General features: G+C 41.8%; 1 protein-coding gene across 1 annotated transcript; it reads left to right on the top strand.

Annotated features, from left to right (window-relative positions):
* The first annotated feature begins 6,405 nt into the window (after positions 1 to 6,405).
* Positions 6,406 to 20,633, top strand: LOC115075212 (ervatamin-B-like). Its single transcript, XM_029575481.1, has 8 exons — positions 6,406 to 6,522; positions 7,400 to 7,506; positions 10,190 to 10,332; positions 12,332 to 12,517; positions 14,632 to 14,814; positions 16,264 to 16,426; positions 16,702 to 16,801; positions 19,404 to 20,633. Exons 2-8 carry the CDS (start codon positions 7,401 to 7,403, stop codon positions 19,525 to 19,527), a joined length of 1,005 nt encoding a protein of 334 aa, XP_029431341.1. The 5' UTR covers positions 6,406 to 6,522; position 7,400; the 3' UTR covers positions 19,528 to 20,633.
* The last annotated feature ends 606 nt before the right edge of the window (positions 20,634 to 21,239 follow it).

The raw sequence follows: 21,239 nt of genomic DNA, 5'->3' as shown, positions 1-21,239 counted from the left end.
CGAAACGTCAATGTCGGCATCTTTTGAGCAGCCTGTTAACCTAGCAATAAAAATAAAATATGATTAGGTCCATCCTATTCTAAGTCAAGGACAGTGAGACTTAAGAGTTTTTCTGATTCTCTCATACTCTATTATCTTAGCTCATTCGGAGTGAAATAGAGGGCATAAGGTACTGTGTTGCTTGCGGTCCCCCTCACTTTAAAGAGAATTTTACAGTAGGGCGTGTAAGCATCAGAAAGGCCACTATCTGGCTGTGGTTACTTCAGTGCTTTTGCTAATGTGGCTTACTTCCTTACAGCTTTCTTTATGTTTTTCTTCTGAAATAAAGCCTTGCAACATTTTTTATGATTCTGAAAAAGAGCTTAAGGCTTCTCCTTTTTCTGCAGAAGTTTTCAGTGATGAAGCAGTGGCACAGAACTTGTAATCTTTCTCTATAAAAGAAGTCTCTGCAAAAGACATCTTCCTTTTTTTTTTTTTTTTTAAAAAACTGTGTTGCTTTGTTTTCTTAAATAGTGGTATCTTCATGAAACACCATTCACTTTAACAGTGTTTCTATTTTTATTTTTTTTTTTTTTTACTTCTTGTAAGGGTTGCCACTCTCATTTAAAACTGCGCAACAGTTACATTTTTACAACTGGATTCAATCACACCGCTGTCCGCTTGCATTAAGACCCCAGGGGTCAGCTGAGATTACAATTAATTCTAATTATTCTCAGCCTTAGCAGGACTCCTTAAATAACTATCACTCTCACACTTTCATTCACACTAAGTTGTTAAACTGTCCTTATCAATAAAAATGGGGGTTTTTTTTGCGTTTTTTCAATCTTTGAGTGGCGCCAATGTAAAGTTCTCTCATTCTGGCTGAAATGTACTGGGTTGTTGTTTTTTTTTTTATTTTAATTCTAAACTGATTTACAGCCATCCAAAGGAGAAGGAGAGGGAAAGGAGTTAGGATGGCTCTAAGTCATCCCTCCTCTGGATGCCGACAATCTGAGGTTCTTTCTTAGAGAAGCAACCTTTCCTTTTGATGTTAAATCAGGAAAGAAAATAATGTAACTGAGTCCCTAGAAGACCCCTGAATATCTACTGGAGATTTGGAGAAGTAAGAGGAGCATCATTCTGATACTGGAAGGGGGAAGAGGCATATAATTGATGTCACTCTTGTACTATGAGGAAACAAAGAAGTTCTGAAGAAAGCTATAAGGAGAAGTAGGAGATAAATGACCGTGTATTCACCTTCAGTACTAAACCAACATTGGGAAGGAAGCATTAACTTGACCTATGCCAAAGGAATGGGAGAAACATCAGATTAAAGACTGAATCAATGGACTTTAACATCTTAAACTTAAACAAGACAATGAGAAGTCATAAATGTATTTAAAGCATTTGTAACATCACTATTGATCTAAACTACTGTAAAGAACATTTTCATCATTTCACACTATGGAGTGGATTTTCAAAGACGCGCATGGTTCCCGGCGCGCGCACATGGACGCTCCAATTTTATCCCGAAAATCATAAAGAGTACCACAGTGTCCCAATACTTATATCCTTCACCAACAACCTTTCAGATCGATATACCCATTAGGCTTCATTGACCATCATAATAGGTGTCATCATATAGCATAATTTCACTTTCATTCTCAACCTTATATTTAATCATTGGTCAATATTGATGCATTATTTTTGTTGTAGTTTTTTGTTTGCAAAAAGCTTCTCCAATAGTGATACCACCAATAATGTGCACTTTTTATGATTTAATGCTAATACTTAGCTTAGTGTATGGAAGCCACTTCTTTCACATAGTTCCATAAAGCTGCCCGACACGGAGCCATGTTTCAGATTACGAAACAATCCTTTTTCAAGGCCTAAATCACTGAAACATGAAATAGGTTCAAAATTACTGCTTGTAGAAGTTCCATTTCATTTCAAATCATTCAAAATACTTGGACAAACGTCAATTATTTATAGAAATCAGGGAACACACTTACTTTCTCGTAGACAGTACTTGTTTTTCAGCATAATGGCTTAGCAGCGTGCATTTCCGGTATCAGCGGAAATACTGCCGTCTTGGCGCCATTTTTAAAGAACTAAGTTGTCAATCAAAATAGCCGACCTGTTCATATTTCTATGGTGAGTTTTATATTTTTGATATAAAAATGTTATATTTATGAAAGAAAAATGTATGCGCATTGAATGAGTGTTGTAATAAAAATCACTTTATAAATTGTTAAAAAAAATATTAAAGTCTCTGTTGAAAAATATATATATTAGGATTTGTTTGAAATTGACTTTACACTTACCCTTCTGTATTAACTAAGATATCTTTATAGGGGAGTAGTTTATTTTTAGCCAATTGTTTTTTGCTTTACTAGATTTCAATTACCCCAATATTGACTGGGTAAATGTAAAATTAGGAGATGCTAGAGATGTAAAGTTCCTGGATGTAATAAATGATTGCTTCATGGAGCAATTGATTCAGGAACCAACAAGAGAGGGAGCTATTTTAGATCTAATTCTTAGCAGAATGCAGGATTTGGTGAGAGAGGTAATGGTGGTGGGGCCACTTTGAAATAGTGATCATAACATGATAAAATTTGAATTAATGACTGGAAGGGGCACAATATGTAAATCTACAGCTCTAAAAACTAAATTTTCAAAAGGGAAACTTTGCTAAAATGAGGAAAATAGAAAAAAACTGAAAGGTGCAGCTGCAAAGGTTAAAAGTCTACAACAGGCATGGACATTGTTTAAAAATACAATCCTAGAGGTGCAGTCCATATGTATTCCACTCATTAAGAAAGGTGGAAGGAAGGCCAAATGATTGCCAGCAAGGTTAAAAGGTGAGGTGAAAGAGGCTATTTTAGCCAACATACAGTCTGAGAAATGCACATTTTATGGCCTTCAAAAGAAAAAACAGAAGATATATCCAGCATAGCTCTCTGCTTCAACGGCAGGGGGAATGAAGAAAAGTGGATCTATATACAGACAACCAACAAGGACTGAATTACATAGTCTGGGTAAACAAATAAGCATGGGTGTAGCTTGCTTATTGCGGTGGTTACTACCCTAACTAATTAAGCTAAATATTTCACTTAGATGTGGTTCCAACACTGCTCTCTGCATTAATGGTGGGGGTAGAAGGGAAATAGAACCAAAAGGTTACTAAGAACCAAGAGAAACAGATAAGTATGAGAAAAAAAAATGCAAAGCTTGCTGGGCAGACTGGATGGGCCGTTTGGTCTTCTTCTGCCGTCATTTCTATGCTTCTATATCAGATGATGGATATCTGCTGACAGCCAGTATTTCTGTCTTGTTAATGTTTAATGATAACCGGGTGCAAATTAGCCAGTTACTAACCGCAGATAGACAGAATGACGCAAAATTGAATGTGTCAGACAAAGAAGATCTTAACAGGGAAATTGGCCACCAGTTTGAAGGAGATGCTCAGTGAGGCCAATAATCTACAGAGCAGTAACGTGAGTATATTAAACAGGGCCGCTGAAAGGGCAGATCCCGGAGGTACCCCGGTAGATAAAGTATGCCAAGACAATGCTTCAGAGTGCATCCTAACCTGCTGTGATCTATTTAGAAAATAAGGGTTTGATTTTCAAAGGGGCATGCGCTCGTCCGTGTGAGCACGGTTCCTGGCGCACGCACATGGATGCAGCTATTTTATAACACGCACGTGTCGGCATGCGTGGGAGGATGGCCTCCTCCACGCGCAACGGAGGGAAGTTTTAAAAGCCCATGAGCGGCAAACGCAATCGGGCCTCGCCCAGTGCCCTCCCAGTCCGCTCCAATTAAGGAGTGGACTGGGAGAGAACTTTCCTAGGCCTAACCCTACCCTTCCTACCTCTTCCCCTCTCCTCCTCGACCTCTACACCCCCTACCTAACTCTAAATTTATTTTTTTATTTTTTAACTTGCTGCTCCCTCTGGAGTTACGCATGTGGCCAGGCCCTTTTAGAAAATGCGTGCGCTCGGCCACCGGTATTTGCGCGCATGGGCCTTTGAAAGTTTACTTGTAAGAATTTAACTAATTCAGTACCGTTCCTCCTATTCCAGCCTCGATAGAGAGAAAAATCTTGTGATTTACCGTATCAAATGCAGAAGCTATAGCGAGGAGAATTAGCCTATATTCTGTCCCCGGAAAATGATGTTCAGGCTGGAAAGGAAGGGGGGTGGTCTCTGTGCTGTGATATCTGCAGAAACAAACTGAAGTTGATCTAGCACTATGCAATTATTAAAGAATACAGGAAGCTGAACGAGAGCAGTTGCCATTTTCGATATTGAAGGAACAACCCCAGTATTGAAACCTGCAACTATCTGGCCCATTCTAAAAAAAAAAAATAAAATCTGAAAATCGTAAGGAATTTCCAAGTTCCAGTTCTTCCCTCCCATTTTTAGTAACGTCTTGGAAAATGCTGCTCTCATTCAGCTTTCTGTGTCCTTTGGTGATTACATATAGTGGGGAGGAAAGGTCTGAAAGTCATATATTGCCCTCTCTGGGAATTTTCTCCCTTACAACGGTATGTGATGGGTAAGCCCGGGGTTCACAACATGTGCTTTTATTCACACGCAGAGAGGCGCATGTAGGTCAGGGGAGATAAATAGCACTCATATATGTACAGTATATTTGTAAAAATACAGGCACTATTTTCTAAATCGCAGAGGCAAACTATGCTGGAGTTTTAAAAGGCGTACTTTACCTGAATTTTCAAACCTGCATGATTTGCGAGTACTACCCGGGCCATTTGCTAATTAGCCACCCATATCCCTGAAATGCCCCTCCGGAGCTACAGGTGCACGCATTCTTCCAGGAGACTGAAATTCACTTCACTCATCTATCCACTTAACTCCTTTCTTTAGCTGTGTAAGGCGCAACTAAGCCTTGCAAAGTTTCCATTTAGCTAAGATTTGTCTCCATGTAAGTTTATAAGCGTTTTTATATTTTAAAAATCTGGAAAGACAGTGAACCGAATATTGGGTAAGAACATAAGAACATGCCATGCTGGGTCAGACCAAGGGTCCATCAAGCCCAGCATCCTGTTTCCAACAGAGGCCAATCCAGGCCATAAGAGCCTGGCAAGTACCCAAAAACGATTCCATGTTACCTTTGCTAGTAATAGCAGTGGCTATTTTCTAAGTCAACTTAATTAATAGCAGGTAATGGATTTCTCCTCCAAAGATCACAGAACATATCGTATGATATTGAGGATTGATTTTCATTGATCATTCCAGCGTGCTTGGATGTTACTTAGAGAGTCACAAAATTTCTCAAAGGTATCACCCGCAAACTATATTCTTCCGCTATATGTGAGATGTGATTGAGTTCAAGCAGCATGAATACAGCATAGATAGCTGAAGTGTGGATCTTCATCACAAACCAGAACAGATTATCTCATTGCCACAAGTAAAGCATAAATACAGTACAGACAGCTGAAAAGGAGACTTAAGACAGGGGATTTCAAAAAAGCAAAGGGTGTAAAGTGTATTGAAGTGTGAAAATATAAGATGATTCTGCTTATGGATTACACATGTTCAGATTGCTTCCAAGTTGGTCTACCCTGCCATTGTCCTAAATGCTGCTTAGATTTTTCAAAGACATCATCTCTTGCTGGGTTCTTTGGTTTGGTTTGTTCTCAGCCTCCCTCACTCTAGCTCTTGCCACTGATATCAAGGTTCTGTCAGTTACGGTTCTGCCTCTGCTGGGATAATCCAGCTATGGGGACACTGGATCCATCTACCAGCCAGAGAAATCTGTATGTTCCCCATAATCTGTCAGAAGAAGACAGGTATGACGGTGTACATAGACTACACAAGGAAAACCAATGCGCCAAGGATTTAAGCCAATCAAAGTATTTGAGGCTGGAACGGAATTTATGCACCGTGCTTCAGAAGAGGCTTTAGTGGGTACCCAGTGATTCTGTTCACTGCTAACCTCGGTCTTACTATACAAAGGGCTTGATGGATCTCAGGTTTTTTTTCTGACCTTTCCAGCTATGTCACTGACCTAAAACTAAAAAGGCCTTCTTCTGGGTGAGAGACTACAACTCCTGGCGCCATATTTACACGATCTGCTGCTAGGTGTTTCTGTTACAGGAACACTTGACGCTTCCTCCCCTGAGGGATGAGACTACTATTTCAGCATCACTTCCAACACAAAAGGCAAGAGCCTGAGTCTGAAATGGTTCTCAGCATTCCCACAGCCCAAAACTTCATACTGACTAAAGTTGTTATTATGCGTCAACACCACTTTCCATTTCAGTACCGTTAAGATTGTGGAATCTTCCTGGCCACTGAACGTTGGCCTATCATATCAGCTGCAAACCCTGATAGACCCATCCATCATCTTATCATGACATTTAACCTTTAGGAAATCTGATAAGACAATGAAACAGGAAAACAGTCTTACTGGCTAACATTCATAGCTGCCTTTATAATAGACGGCATTGTCCTACAGAGCTAATCTGGAGAAGAGATCATTCAGTCATTATAGTCTGGCAAGTCAAGAAGTCAGGTAAGAATACGCTAGAATTATTTGTTCAATGGTAGCCAAATGTCAACATTTTGAAAAATGTTGTTTAAAAAATTAGCAGACGTTATATGAATACCTAAATGTTTCTCTGAGAAATACCTACCATGTACGTTGAGAACAAATATATCTAGGATTTTTCTTTTGTTTTTTTCAAAATTTCAAGGCAGACTTTTTTCTCCAAAAGTCTGTTTGCATCTAGTTGAATTTAGCCAGGGATAATTGTGGGAATGAAAAAGTGAAGGTTTTCCTCTATTATTAGAGAATAAGTCTGAGCCCCAGGGAACAGAGCCCAGGAAGTGACAAGGACACGAGAAACTTCTTCTTTACTTAAGATATAAGTGGCTCGGACCTAGAGGGAATCCCCACTTTCTCAAGCTCAGACATTGCACCTTGGGCTCTCAGTCTGGCCAGACCATGGCATTAGCTAAGGGCTTGGATGCAGAAAGCAGTGATGGACACTGAGCTCTCTTACTCAGTCCTGCAGACCCTGTCTGCTTGTGTTCATGCTGGAAAGCAGAGAACAAGTTCCACATTAATAGTGGAATAATTAATTCTTCCAAAGAGGGAATTTACTTTCTGAATAAGTTATTCCAGAAGTAAATAATACTAGAACAAACACATCTGAAAGGAGGTTTGCATCATAAACACAGCACAGGCTGCAGTACCAGATGAAATGCAGAGCTACCTGGTCACTGGCCTGAAGAGCTTAAAACCTGCATTCAAACATGGGGGTTAAGCAACTTGCTAAAAGATCAGACAGTGGGGGGGAAAAACCTGGTTTGGCAGCTTTCACTGCTCTCTGCCAGATATAGTGATGGGATGAGGTTTTTTCCAATTCTAAGCAGGTTTGTTTTATTAGGATGGACAAGGTGAACGCGCTGCTTTTACTGGCATGGATTGTAGGCTGCAGTGCTATGTCTTCAGAATTCCTGGAAGACGAGTGGAAAATGTGGAAGAATAAATACGGTACGTAGAAAACACGATTATTCCCAATTATTACTCCAGCAGTAATACACAATGAAGTATAGCATGGGATATTGGGATAACATCATAGCTCAGTTGTGCTGCGAGGAACAAGGCGAAACTGATGGCATCTTATGATTTACTCTGCCCTGGAGTGTAGTATCATAGACGGAGCTTTTATAAACCTTTAATAATAGCAAATTATCGATTGAGCAGATTCTACCTTCTTCCAATCCAATTTATTTATATTCTGCCTTTCAAACACTTCAGAGCAGATGACATTCAGATACTGTAGGCTTTTCCCTGTCCCTAAAAGTCTCACAATCTAACAGGGTCATTCATCAAATGGTGTTAGGGCCCTGTCATAACGCATGCGTTATTTATCACAGCGTGCACTGTGTTTGCAAATTTGCAGAGTGTATTCAGGTGAGTGGATTTTGGGAGGAGTTAATGAGAGGTGGTAATGCTGTGTGTGTGGTACCACAATGCATGCGGTGTATTCGGGAGTAGAGGAGGGAGAGGGAGAGAGAGAGAGAGAGAGAGGCTCTGGGGTGGCTCACATATTAGTCATCCACTTACACCACTACAGGAGGGTCATCTAGTAACTCGAGGTGAAGTTTTGATGGTGGTCTATGGTTTTGGGGCCAGTTTTACATGCACAGGCAGATGTACGAACAGTACAGTACACATCAGTGAAGATTTGATGTGATTTGGAATGAGGAAAGGTACACAAAGATGAGATTTCTACAGTGTACTCTCACCCTAGCTTTTTTCACTCAACTTTTATACATGTTTCATGAATTCTGCAAGATAAGTAATTATATAAATATCTGAACATATGAGTGTGTAGAAGACTCTGTATACAGAGTCTGTATACTTAGTTTTTCCAGTCACAGGCCATATATATATAATTATATATACAGAATATAGGTTTCAACGTTTTGCTGTCTTTTAATTTCACTATTTTAATGGATTACTATGATACTGATGAAATGTCAGTTACACTATCACATACTCATTTCATACTAATTATTACGTTAATAGAAGTTCTTAGCAAATCATTGTCATGTCTGTAAAATCTGCAATGACTTTGGGACCCGCTGCCCACCAGGTAGCAACTGTTTGCTCTTTCTTGTGGCAACACAATTTCAGTTGGAAAGTTCACTGTCGTGTCCACTGCAGTCATAACCTACAGTGAAATACTTGTGATGTTCACCACAGTGACGATAATACAGAGAGTAAATTTGATAATTAGGTTGATGATGAAGACAGTGCAATTGCTGATACAGATGCTGAAGATGTTTTGTTGTATGCAGTCATTGTGTTATTGAATATCATCTTACTCATCAAAATATAATAGCATCATAAAAAAATGACATCATGGAGCTGAAATGGTAAAATTGCAGCCCAATTTAAGAACATATTATCCATCACTTATTCTGCTGATGATTAAGATGATTGATTATGATAGTCATGTAGATAATGGTGGTAATTAAGATAATTGTAATTATTGATGATTATGTTGATCATGAAAAGGATAAAGATGATGTTGATTATAATGCTATAATGATTTACGTTTATATGGTAATTATGGTAATGACAGTAATAATGATTTTGGCAATGATAATGATAATTACATTAGTGATAGTTACCATGTTGGCGATGACAATTATTGAGATGAAGGAAGTAGCGAGTTGGACAATAGCAATGATGGAAAATGTAATATAGAGGATGGTAACGACAACAATAATAATGTTGAAATAAACAAGTCAAACTGACAACAAAAAAGCAGATATCCCTCCATTATTATTACTACAGCGGGTTAGATGTGCGGCCCAAGAGTATTTGAAGATTGCTGACCCTTTTTGTGGGCAACCAGATGTATTAGAGTATTTGTCCCTGTTCATATTATCCCTGAGGTAGGTGGTGTAGACCACCAAAACATGAGCTCATGTTGGGTCCTTTGAGTTTTGAATAGTCAGCGAAAAGGGACACTTTTTTCACACAACTTTTATACATGTTTCATGAATTCTGCAAGATAAGTAATTATATTTGAAATTTGGTTGAGGTTATTCAACACGATAGTGATGGGAGATACACTTTAGTTTGTTATTTGTTGGAAAGGTGTGTTTAGTTTTGATGAAGAGAGGAATATGGTATTTGAACCGGCAAATAAATGAAATTTCAGGTGTCTAAGGCTGATATCGCTTGTGGCCCATTACATGGTGAGAGGCGGCGGATGTACACTGGGTTACACCAATTACTTCTGATGCCGTGTTCTTTTTTCTTCAAATAAAATTTTTTTATGAAGACAGGTTAAATAACTTTTCTGCTTCTTATCTCTCTTTTTTGTTTTTTTGTTGAAATAAATAAGTCACTATGTATAATCTAGCATAGCCAAACAGTTCATATTACAAAATGAATAAATTAGCAAATTTCCATAGATAACCTTTTTTAATCATTCAAAACTGTAAAAGAAAAATAAGAAACTTCTAATTTTCTTTCATTATTATTAATTTTCTAGTGGAGGTGATAGCAGCTTTGAAAAGGACAATGAGATGATGAAGCAATAATATTACTTAGGAAACTTCTGGTAACAGTAATAATGTTGGTAATACCAAGATGATCCAATGATAACAACAGTGATGCACATTAATGTTCTAATAATTCTAACTAAAACTAACAGAAAAGAACTATGCGACCCTGGAGGAGGAGACACATAGAAGAGAAAACTGGGAAGCCACTAGGAAAAAAGTCCTGGAACACAACCAGTTGGCTGATCAAGGAAAGAAGAAATTCCGGCTGACAATGAATCACTTTGCAGACATGGTGAGGATGAAGTATTTATTGGAGGGGAAAATGAAGCATATATTCAAGGAAGTGTATAAAATGATTCATTATAGCTCAATTTATCATTATCTGAAAACCGTACACCTATAGGTCAATTTTCAGAAAAGACCAGAGCACCTAACTTAGGCCTGGATTTATCAAAATGGACTAAATATCGCATGCGATAGGCAAAGGAGCATGTTTTATGGTAATAGGCAGTTATCGCAAAGTGCACTAATCTTAGCGCTTCGCATAGGTATTAGCACAAATTGTGATAACTTTTTCGCACTTTGCGATAAGTACAAGAATAGTTGTATTTCCTGCATACAACCACTGGGAGACCATTTTTAAGCTCCTGGAGAGCCCTCCTAAAAAGAGAAAGAAAGAGAGAGAGAGAGAGAAGCCATAATGCTCTCACACTAGACAGGTATTTATATCTCTATGGGAGGCCCACCTAGTAACTCGAGGTGAAGGTTAGGTATTGCTGTAGGGGTTAGGAGCCACTTAGACATTCAAAGTGAGATGTACGAACAGCACAGTGCTCTCTTGTGAAGATTTGATGGCCTTTGGAATGAGGAAATTCACCCAAAGATGAGATTTGTACAATGTTCTCTCAACCTAGCTTGATGAACTCTCCACCTGGAGTTACTAGGTGGGCCTCCTATAGAGATATAAATACCTACCTAGTGTGAGGACATTATGGCTAGGCTAGGTTCTCTCTCCCCCCCCCCCCCCCCCCCCAATCACACGGCTTAACACAAATGAAAAAGGTATAGTTAAAATCCACGTTAAAACTGTGCGATATGGCTTCACAAAACTATGAACCCAGCCCACTTGGCTACAAAGCCTGCCCCAAACTTCTCCCCTTTTGCTGATTTGCATCGCACCGTGCGTTATGGTGCTTTTGCATGCATTAAAGGCATTTTTGCACGTGTTAAGGTGTTTTCGCACACTTTAAAGGTGCTTAACGCATGCAAAAACGCCTTAATGCATGCGAAAACACCATATAGCATTTTGATAAATGACCCCGTTAGACCTAGATTCACTAAGCTGCGATATTTTATCGCGGAAGGGGCCCAATATTGTGGGGGTGGGGTGATGGTTGTCCCACGATATATTACCCCTTCCCAACAAAATATCGCTGCTGTATCATCATGTTCTTTTGTCTTGAGAAAAAAGGCCATGAGAGAAAAAAATCAGCAGAGGTATAAACAAAACACAATGATGATCCCCAACCCATGGGCTGCCATCGCCTTAACGTTGCAGCCCAACATGGCACCCACCCCTAGAATGACAAAAAAAATCATCGGGGGTCTTATTAGCCCCCCTGCTCATCCTGGGGCTGCCAATTGATGTAGCCTCACCCCCCAAAAAATTAAATGTTTACGTTGCCGCATGACTACACCACCGCACCACCCATCGCCGTAGTTATGCCAAATTCCCTTCCCAAATAGTAACCCCCACCTCTGTCCCCCTTTCTATTATAAAAATAGACCAGTAGGGCCTCCCTCAACCTACCCACCCCCAAAAGACCAAAAATAACAGTAGTGACCTAGTGGGGGCCCCCACACACCCCATTATCCCCAAAGATGCATATCTACAAAAGAAAAGGGTCTGGAGGGCCCACTAGCCTTAGGCTCAATTGGCACCATTTTCCAAAATGGTGCCAACCAGACCTTGCCCCCAAATCAGCAATACACTCTATCCCTCCCACCCAATGTAAAAAAATACTTGTGGCTGGACAGCCGCCCCAGTCCCTTCGCCTACATCCGTATCATAAAAAGAAATAGCCCCCTTCCCACTCTGATCCCTAACCCCCACCCTCCAAAGCCCTCATTTCAAGAGCATTCCCTGTTTCTGAGGGTCACTCTAGCACACTATACTTTTTCATGTCACTTTTCAACTTCAAGCACTCTCAGTAAGTTTTCTATTGTTCTTCTTTGCCCTAAGCTCTTTCCTGCTTTCAGTTTTCCATTATTTTATATTTGAACTCCTACAGAGCTCTGAGGACCGGAACTCAAGAAATTGCCTGTTACCCATAGAGTCAAGAAAGACAAAAGCACGAAGCTACAGACGCAAAACTTCTTTGAACATTCCTGACGAGGTTGACTGGCGGAAAGAGAAGTGCGTCACCCCAGTCAGGAACCAAGGGGCCTACTGTGGCTCCTGCTGGGCATTTGCCACGGTAAAGACGTCAGTCTATATCATTTGTCCAACATGTGTGCATATATTTTTGCTCAGGCAGCAGATTTTATTAGGCCTGAGCCTGGGCCCAGGCTCAGACATGAGACCTAGGCCAAGGCCCATCACCAGGGCTCAGCCCAAGGCCAGATCAGGTTGGCAAGACCTAGGACTAACACCGGGCCTTGGTCAAAGGTGGTCTCATCACTGAGGCCCAGGCCCGAGACCAGGTCCCATCTCAGAGGCCTGGACCTAGGTCTAGGCCCAATGTCAAGGCCTTGCCTAAGGCTGAGTCCTGTTGCCTAAACTTGATTCCTGGCTCAAAACCTGCATCCCGTCACTAAAGCCCAGGCCTAGGCCTAGTTCTGACACTGGGATCCAGCCCAAGCCTGAATCCCATCTCAGAGGTCTGGGCCCCAGCATCAGGCCTAAGCTTTGGTGACAGGAATCAAGCTCAGGCTGGACCCCAGCATTGGGCGTAGTCCTTTGCAATGGAACCTGGCCATGGGCTGGGCCCCAGCATTGGGCCCAGGATTCCACAATGGGGCAGGCCTGTTTTTTCTTTTGCATTGAAGTTAGTGGGGATCTAATACAAAATGATAAATGACCCAGTGAGTTTGTACCTGAAGTACTGGAGGGTGAAGTGACTTATCCAAGGTGTAAGAAGGGGTAGTGCACTTCTCAAAAATTATAGAGTGAGCACAAAGAGTTGGTGAGACAATTTATTTCTTTATTTTACAAACTTGCAAGTATGGGTGTCATACGGAAGTAGGCACACCCACAAAGCTAAAACAGCTTATTATTGTACACTCGCTTTTCATTTTACTCCTCCCCATCTCAGAATACTCAACCTATCTGATGCCTTCATTTCAGTGTTATCCCTGCTTCAGGCATTTCTCATGCGTTTCAGACTTCCAAATATGGAGATATCGTGCTTCTATGTTCTGCTTCAATTTCTTTTTGCTTAAACATCATATTCTAATGCCACGTTTCAATTTTCAATTTTAACCTAAAAACTGGATGTACTTTTGCTGCGTCCTTCATCCTGTCTGCCCACATGCTGTTCCTAAATGGCAATTTTTCTTGTTAGTTTGTACTGCTATGAAAAAGTCTTTGTTAGAATCAGGTGCAGGGAGGGATGTGGGAGGAGATTCATCCTTACACATTCCTTTCCTTGTCTGTGCCAGCCTAAGCATAATATATAGTGCTGTGTAGTTAGTGTTTCTCAGCAAGAAGGGGGGGGGGGGGGGAAGAGGGGAAAAGGGGAAAAGGGGAGGGGCTGGCTGGGTTTTGCAACTCGGCCTTCTACAGCTAGAGATTTCTTTACCAGAAATTAGAATATAAGAGAATAAAGAAATACAATTCTATTTCTATATTGTATTACCATCTGTAATAACAGCATTAGTGAGCCGTAGCTTACAAAGGTCGTAAGGAGCCGCAGTGAGATTTGAATCCTGGTTTGTAGCTCACTACTCTAACCACTAGACTACTCCCCTCACTGAAGAAATGGTCTCATAATTATAACTCATAGAGAAATGTTGATTAACCCGACTCTTGGTCTTTTCTTTCCTTTTCCTTCCCCTAGTAGACCACCATCAACCTCTTCCTACAGTAGTGTTTTTGTCTTATTTTCTGATATCCTTTTGATTTAATTTCTTTGGCATGTGTTCACTCTACCCCATTAGTATGGACTGAAGTTTAATTGTTAAATTTATTCTGGATTTCTGTTGAGAATGTTGTGTTTCTTAACTTTTCATAATTGTTCTGATGTTTATATTGGAAAATCTTATAAATAAAAAAAAACAGCCTACCCTACCTCATCATTCTCTGCCTGAAAAGGGTGATAGCAGTCAAAGAATAGGATTTGTGAGCCAGAATGTGCTCACAGGGATTTCAAGGGCCCCACCACTTCCTCAAGCACAGACTTTCTGTTCAGTAAGGAAATCCCTGGGGGAGGCAAGGTCAATGTGGGACCAGTGATCATGTGCTGATTTGTAGGCTCTACCACTGGCCATGGCTATCCCCAGTGGTCATTTGAACAGGGAAGAAAAGTAGCACCAACCCAGAATAAAGATAATAATGCCATCCCAAATGTATGTATCTTTTCTCACTTCTCAGGTGGCAGTCCTTGAATCTCGTTACTGTATAAAATACAAGGAGCTCATCAAACTGAGTGAGCAGCAGCTACTAGACTGTGACCGTGTAGATGAAGCATGCTGCGGGGGTCTCCCCAGGAATGCCTTTCGCTATATCAGTGACCATGGCATCATGAAGCGGAATGAGTATGAATATGAAGAACGGGTAAGTGCAACCGATACTGTTGCATTTCTCAAATACTTAGACATGTCACATAAAAATGTCAGTGAACCCAAATGAAGTGACTTCCATATCCAGTGGACATGTGCAAATCACTTAGCAGGAAAAAACAACAGTAAAATCAGAGAAGAAATATAGCAGTATATAAAAGTAAAGCAGAATTGCTTACCTGTAACAGGCATTCTCCCAGGACAGCAGGATGTCAGTCCTCACACATAGATGATATCAACCAATGGAGCCTTTTATGGAACTGTGATCTCAAAGATTCTAGAGCTTTCACCATGCTCTACAGAGCATGTGCAGCTGTAGTCACCTCCCTGCCTCCTAGGCAGAGCTCCTCAGTCTATTATATAGCTAACATATGGAGAAACCAACTCTATGAGAAAAGGCTAAAGAGGTTAGGACTCTTCAGCTTGGAGAAGAGACAACTGAGAAGAGATATGATAGAGGTTTATAAAATAGTGAATGGACTGGAATAGGTAAATGCAAACTGGTTTACACTTTAAAAACAGCAGAGTTGCTTACCTGTAACAGGTGTTCTCCCAGGACAGCAGGATGTCAGTCCTCACACATGGGTGACATCATCAGATGGAGCCCGGCACAGAACTTTGATCTCAAAGAATCTAGAACTTTCAAACAGGCCGTACTGAGCACGTGCAGCTGAAGTCATCACCCTGCCCCCCCCAGCCAGAGTCCCTCAGTCCATGATATAGCTCATACATGGAGAAACCAACTCCCAGGGGAGGTGGGTGAACTAACATATTGCGGTCCTTAGAAAATAACTATTACAGGTATGCAACTCTGCTTTCTCCAAGGACAAGCAGGATGGTGGCCTTCACACATGGGTGAATACCAAGCTATAGGCTGACCTAGCAGGAAACCGCACCATGCTAAAAGCATAAGGGGATTACGTAGCACCTATACAACCCGCGTCCAACTGCGGGTTATACGGTGCGTTCGGCTGAGCACACTGTATTGCAATGGCCCCTTAGGTAGCAGTCACTACTGTGCAAGCACCCCAAGGTAACATTCTCAGAAAGTGCTGCAGAGCCCTTTATCCCTTCCCCTAAAACCCAGATATTTTCTGAATCAGAACTCTCTGTATACAAAAGAAAGATATTTACCCTTTTAACCATAGCCAATTTGATCCTCTCTCCTAGTCCAAACAGATGTATTGGGTAAATCTCCCCATCCATCTTTCATGTCGGCATAATCACCTCGTCCATGCAGAGGCCAATGCTCCGGTAAATGAATCGTACCAGTTTACTCCAAGATAGAGGCTAATGAGCGGGATTCACCTCCACCTTTCTCACCTGGATTAGACCATTTAGCAGTTTGTTACGGATGACCCATTAGTGCTACCTGACAATGTTCTTCCCAGACAACCCTAAGCTGAACTTGGATCCTTCCTTATATTTCCTATTACATTTGCAGGCCAATGCATGTCAGTATGAAAAGAATGAAATCCTGAAGATGAACATTTCAAAATACTATGTCTTACCAGACGAAGAGAACATGGCAATGTCTGTGGCCTTTGATGGACCAGTCACGGTTGCAATCGGTTCTCATGAAGAGTTCCAGCTGTTTGATGGAAAAGGTAATGGTTTCATACTGATCAGTACATTACATTTTCCAAATCCAGGCCTGCCTAAGCATTGTACACTGTGAAATTCGGTCTCTGGTGTTATTTCCTCTGAGATCCGCCTAGTCCTTAATGGCAAGCCTCTTCTAATTATTCAGGGGTAAGAGACAAGTTACAATCAGTCCTCTTAACTGAGGATTACAATCTTTTCCTGCACGAGGCCTATGCGAAACCAAATTATTCATAAAAGATCCTTGCACTTACTCAGACCTTTCTCGTGTCTTCTACAGGAATCTATGATGGAGAGTGTACAGAAAAAGTAAATCACGCTATAGTCATTGTTGGATATGGAACTGAAGAGGGTACAGATTATTGGATAATAAGGAACAGGTGGGTTATGATTTTTTTTCTGACCTACTTTAAGCATGGTAGATGCCTAGAATAGCCCATCATCACAGAAAATAATAACCAAACCCACTATAGATACACAGGGCATTTCTGAGCAGGTAAGTGAGCAGTAGGTGGAGAAATGGAGGCCTAGGTGCTGGAATGTTCATGGAAACCTCTGTGATGGGATTACCAAATTGTGTCCCTGTCTCCAAGTTGGTATTTCGAAGAACTTTGGGTGGAAAAGAAACGTATCGAAAAGAAGTTGATATTGGGCTTGTAGTACCACAGAGCTGTCACTGGATGACATCAATTAATTTGATGGGCCTCGTATTGTGTCCTAACTTGCATTCCCAAGGCATTCTAGTGTAGGTTTCCCCTTCAGAGAGCCCAAAGATGATCCTAGGGTAGGAGGGATCAAGGAGAGTATATAACATGGTTCCCATTGGTAGGAATGGGGAGTATTTAGAGGAGCTAGAGATGCTTCCAGGGTGTAGGAGGAAGCTGGTGGGCCCTGCAGGGCTTTTTCTCCTAAAGGGGAGAGGCTCGAGGCCTGAAGTGGACATGGTGTTTCCTTCTCCAGAGGGAATGGCTGGGGATCAGGAGAGAGTGGAAAAGAATGGGGTTTCCAAGACGCAGCATATCTCACTAGTACCACCAGAGTGTGGAGGGTGCCGGGAAAGTCTTAAGCACTACTAGAGAGACGCGCGTGGGACTGGGCGTTTTGACATAGAAAACTGAGGTGGGTTAGTGACCGCCAAGAAATACTTTAGGGTTTTAGGCCACATGTCCCATTTGAGAATCAGCTGATATAGTGAGAACAAAATTGGAATGTAAGCCTACAACATTCTTGTTGGAGTTTGGTTTGGAGAAGTAATTGGGAAATAACTTAAGGTCTGGAGGAGGAGAAAGGGAATGGACGAAAAAAGGGGAAATGTTTGTTGGAGATGGTACCATAAATCTTGTGGTACCATTAAATTTATGTTATATTTCATATCCCGACAAACAGAGTTATTCAGTAATCTTGTTCTGCTCTCTACATTATTGCAAATAGTTTCTGACTGGTAACCCCAAAAACAGAATTCATTTTTTGCATTATACCGTGGTATGGATTGTAATTTGGGCAGCAAGCAATGAGAATCCAGAGATACATAGAGAGAGAGGGGCAGAGTTCACAGAAGGGGTATTCAAAGGAAGGGTCTCCCTGTTCAGCTAAAGAACAGTAACCTACTCACTGCGTCTAGCCTCAGTCCACTTCACTATCTGTACGACCCAAATTACTGAGCCCCAAAAATCTGAGGGGTAGATTTTCAAAGTTATGCGCGGGCGTAGATTTGTTCGCCCAACCCAGCGTGAACAAATCTTGTTCTGCTCTCTACATTATTGCAAATAGTTTCTGACTGGTAACCCCAAAAACAGAATTCATTTTTTGCATTATACCGTGGTATGGATTGTAATTTGGGCAGCAAGCAATGAGAATCCAGAGATACATAGAGAGAGAGGGGCAGAGTTCACAGAAGGGGTATTCAAAGGAAGGGTCTCCCTGTTCAGCTAAAGAACAGTAACCTACTCACTGCGTCTAGCCTCAGTCCACTTCACTATCTGTACGACCCAAATTACTGAGCCCCAAAAATCTGAGGGGTAGATTTTCAAAGTTATGCGCGGGCGTAGATTTGTTCGCCCAACCCAGCGTGAACAAATCTACGCCCGATTTTATAACTTGCGCGCACTACCTCGCGCATGTTATAAAATCCAGGGTCAGCACGCGCAGAGGGGTGCACAATTGTGCAACCTACGCGCGCCAAGCCGAGCAGTCTGCCTCCGTTCCCTCCAAGGCCGCACCGAAATCGGAGCGGCCTCGGAGGGAACTTTTTTTCTGGCCCCCCCACCTTCCCCTCCCTTCCCCTACCTAACCCACCCCCCAGCCCTAACTAAATCCTCCCCCTACCTTTGTTCATAAAGTTACGCCTGTCCGAGGCAAGCGTAACTTGCACGCACCGGCCAGCTGCCGGTGCACCATTCTCTGGCCCGGGGGCTGGTTCGGAGGCCTCGGCCCCACCCTGGAGCGCCCCCGAATGCCGTGCTATCTTGGGGTTTCTGGGCATTTCTGGATATCCTTGCTGAGAACAGGAACAAGCCCCCAGACCCTTGACTGCCTATGCTGTGAGCAGACCCTAAGTGGAGGAAGACAAAGTTATCTTGCCCAGAGGAGAAGTACATCAAGTTCCCAACAAAAATATGCAAGGTCAATCAATGTGAAATGGTGACATGGCTTAGGTAAATTCCCATATATAAGGGGGGAGAGGGGGGGTGTGGCATGTTTTCTAACAAGGCCTGCAGGATTGCCTCCTTTCCAGTTAAGAATAAAAAGGGGCATCATCTCTTGCAACGAACGGGGGAGAGGCGGCAGGCGGAATAGGTAAGGCAGGGCGATGGCATTAGCGATAGCAGTGTAGGTAAGCAAGTTGATACAGTTGATAGCTGGGAGGCATCCTTAGATAAAAAAAAGTAAACATAGGGATAACTGGGCAGACAGAGTGAGCTCCTTACATGCCAGTATTTATTATTTTCTTGACAGCCATCTGTCTCTTTTCTCTTCTTGCAGTTGGGGAGAAAGTTGGGCAGATGGAGGATATGCCAAAGTTCCTCGCAACGTCAATAAATGCCTCATTGGGGAAGAAGCTGCCACGGCAGATATCCTGGGACCAAAGGAGGTCCCAAATTGGTAGCGCCAGAGCCTTTCTGCTAGAGTCCTCGTGGCTAAAAAAAAAGACTCGGCTTCCTGCTCAGATGCTTCTTTGCTTTCCCATTTGCTTCGCTCTGTATTTTGAACGTGGCTGGAAAATTGTTGCAGTGAAATCCTGCCTCAAGGACAGAGAGAATATTAACTCCGGTGAAAAAACCCGACATGGTAGCTAGTGATCCCTCACATCTTAATAAGACCCATGGCTACCTTCACTGTTAAAACTTGCAACATAAAAATCCATGAGGAATATGTCACCAGTATATGGGAGAATGGCTCGTCATTACATTACAGGACCTCTCCTTATTTTTTCCTGTCATTACCAAAAATCTGCAGTAAACAGACCATCAGGTTAGACGATGCATAAACGCCCGAGTGTTCCTTATTCCCACAGCACGATACAGTGTGATAGAAATTACAGGAACACCCGAGGATGCTCTTTACTCCTAGCTCTGCATGATAACAGTGAGATAAGGAACAGAAAATGTGCTGGGATTAAAACTTAGCAAAAGATGGGTGTTTCTTGCCCCAACGTGTGTGTGTTTGCATTGTTTGCTTTAAATTTCTTGTCCTCACCCCCAGTTACTCCCAGAAACTCTGACTCCTCGTCTTCTTGAGGCCGGCTGTGCAGAAATCGAGGCACGCGACTAGGCTCCATCTCTTCCCACATTACATACAGGGTTGTAACGATCTTAGACGTGGGTAGTCACAAAAATGTTAAACGTGGATGTAGTTTAATATTTGTGCATAAAATCATCAACCAACAGCTGAAGCACCAGCCTTAAGGGGCTTTCCCCCAGTATCCAGACTTACTGATGGGAGCTCGTTTTTCCTTCCCTTGCTGTCCTGGCATGCCTGCTTTTCTTGCTCTTTTTAATAAACATTTGCTGTCTTTTGAGAGTTATTACAAATGCTTATTTGATTGTTCTACTGATAGCCATATTCTCTGATTTTGCCAACCTCTATGAACCAAGGGTGATGACATCTTTTTCCTTAACCTTTATACCACTGTTTTGCTTTCCGAAAATATTGGCTGTTGCGCCTCCAGTATGTATTACCTGGATTAATAAAATGGCAAATTTGCAAAACATACATACCTGGAAATAATCTTTAGTCCCCACTTGTGATACAGTGAGCTAGAAACATAGAATATGATGGCAGATAAAGACCAATAGCTCTATCCCGTCTACCTAATATCATTCCAGGTGTATTATAATGGACACCAGTTTTCTCTGGCTTTCTCCTGTCTTCTTTGCCAATGTAGTCCAGATTGATTGTAGCAATAAATGGTGCAGTCAGATATCCAAATTGTTAGTTATCTGTTTAGCCAATATCCCTTGCTTAATTGGATTGCAAGAACTGAAGAGTTGTGGAGCTTTGCGCTGTCTAAATAAAATCATTCTGCAATCCAGTGTGTGAAGAACTAGTTCCCCCTTGTGGAAATGTGGGCTGGCAGCACAATGGATTGATTTCAATGAAACAGAAACCACTTTTGGTAGAAATTTAGGACGTTCTGTCCATACCAGATGACGAGGTAAAGAAACTACTTCAGACCAAAGCTCTGTATAAGGCTGCTCTGGCCCAGATCGGAAGGCAGCAGGAGGCGGGTGGGTGGGGATTTCAATAGACCCCCCCCCCCCCCCGGGGGAATTGTGAGATTTCGGGTATGGTGGGGTGATTTCAGGTCCTTGGGCCCTT

Source organism: Rhinatrema bivittatum, chromosome 13 (genome assembly GCF_901001135.1).
Source record: "Rhinatrema bivittatum chromosome 13, aRhiBiv1.1, whole genome shotgun sequence".
Lineage (NCBI taxonomy): Eukaryota > Metazoa > Chordata > Amphibia > Gymnophiona > Rhinatrematidae > Rhinatrema > Rhinatrema bivittatum.
This window is presented reverse-complemented; position numbering and strand designations above follow the sequence as displayed.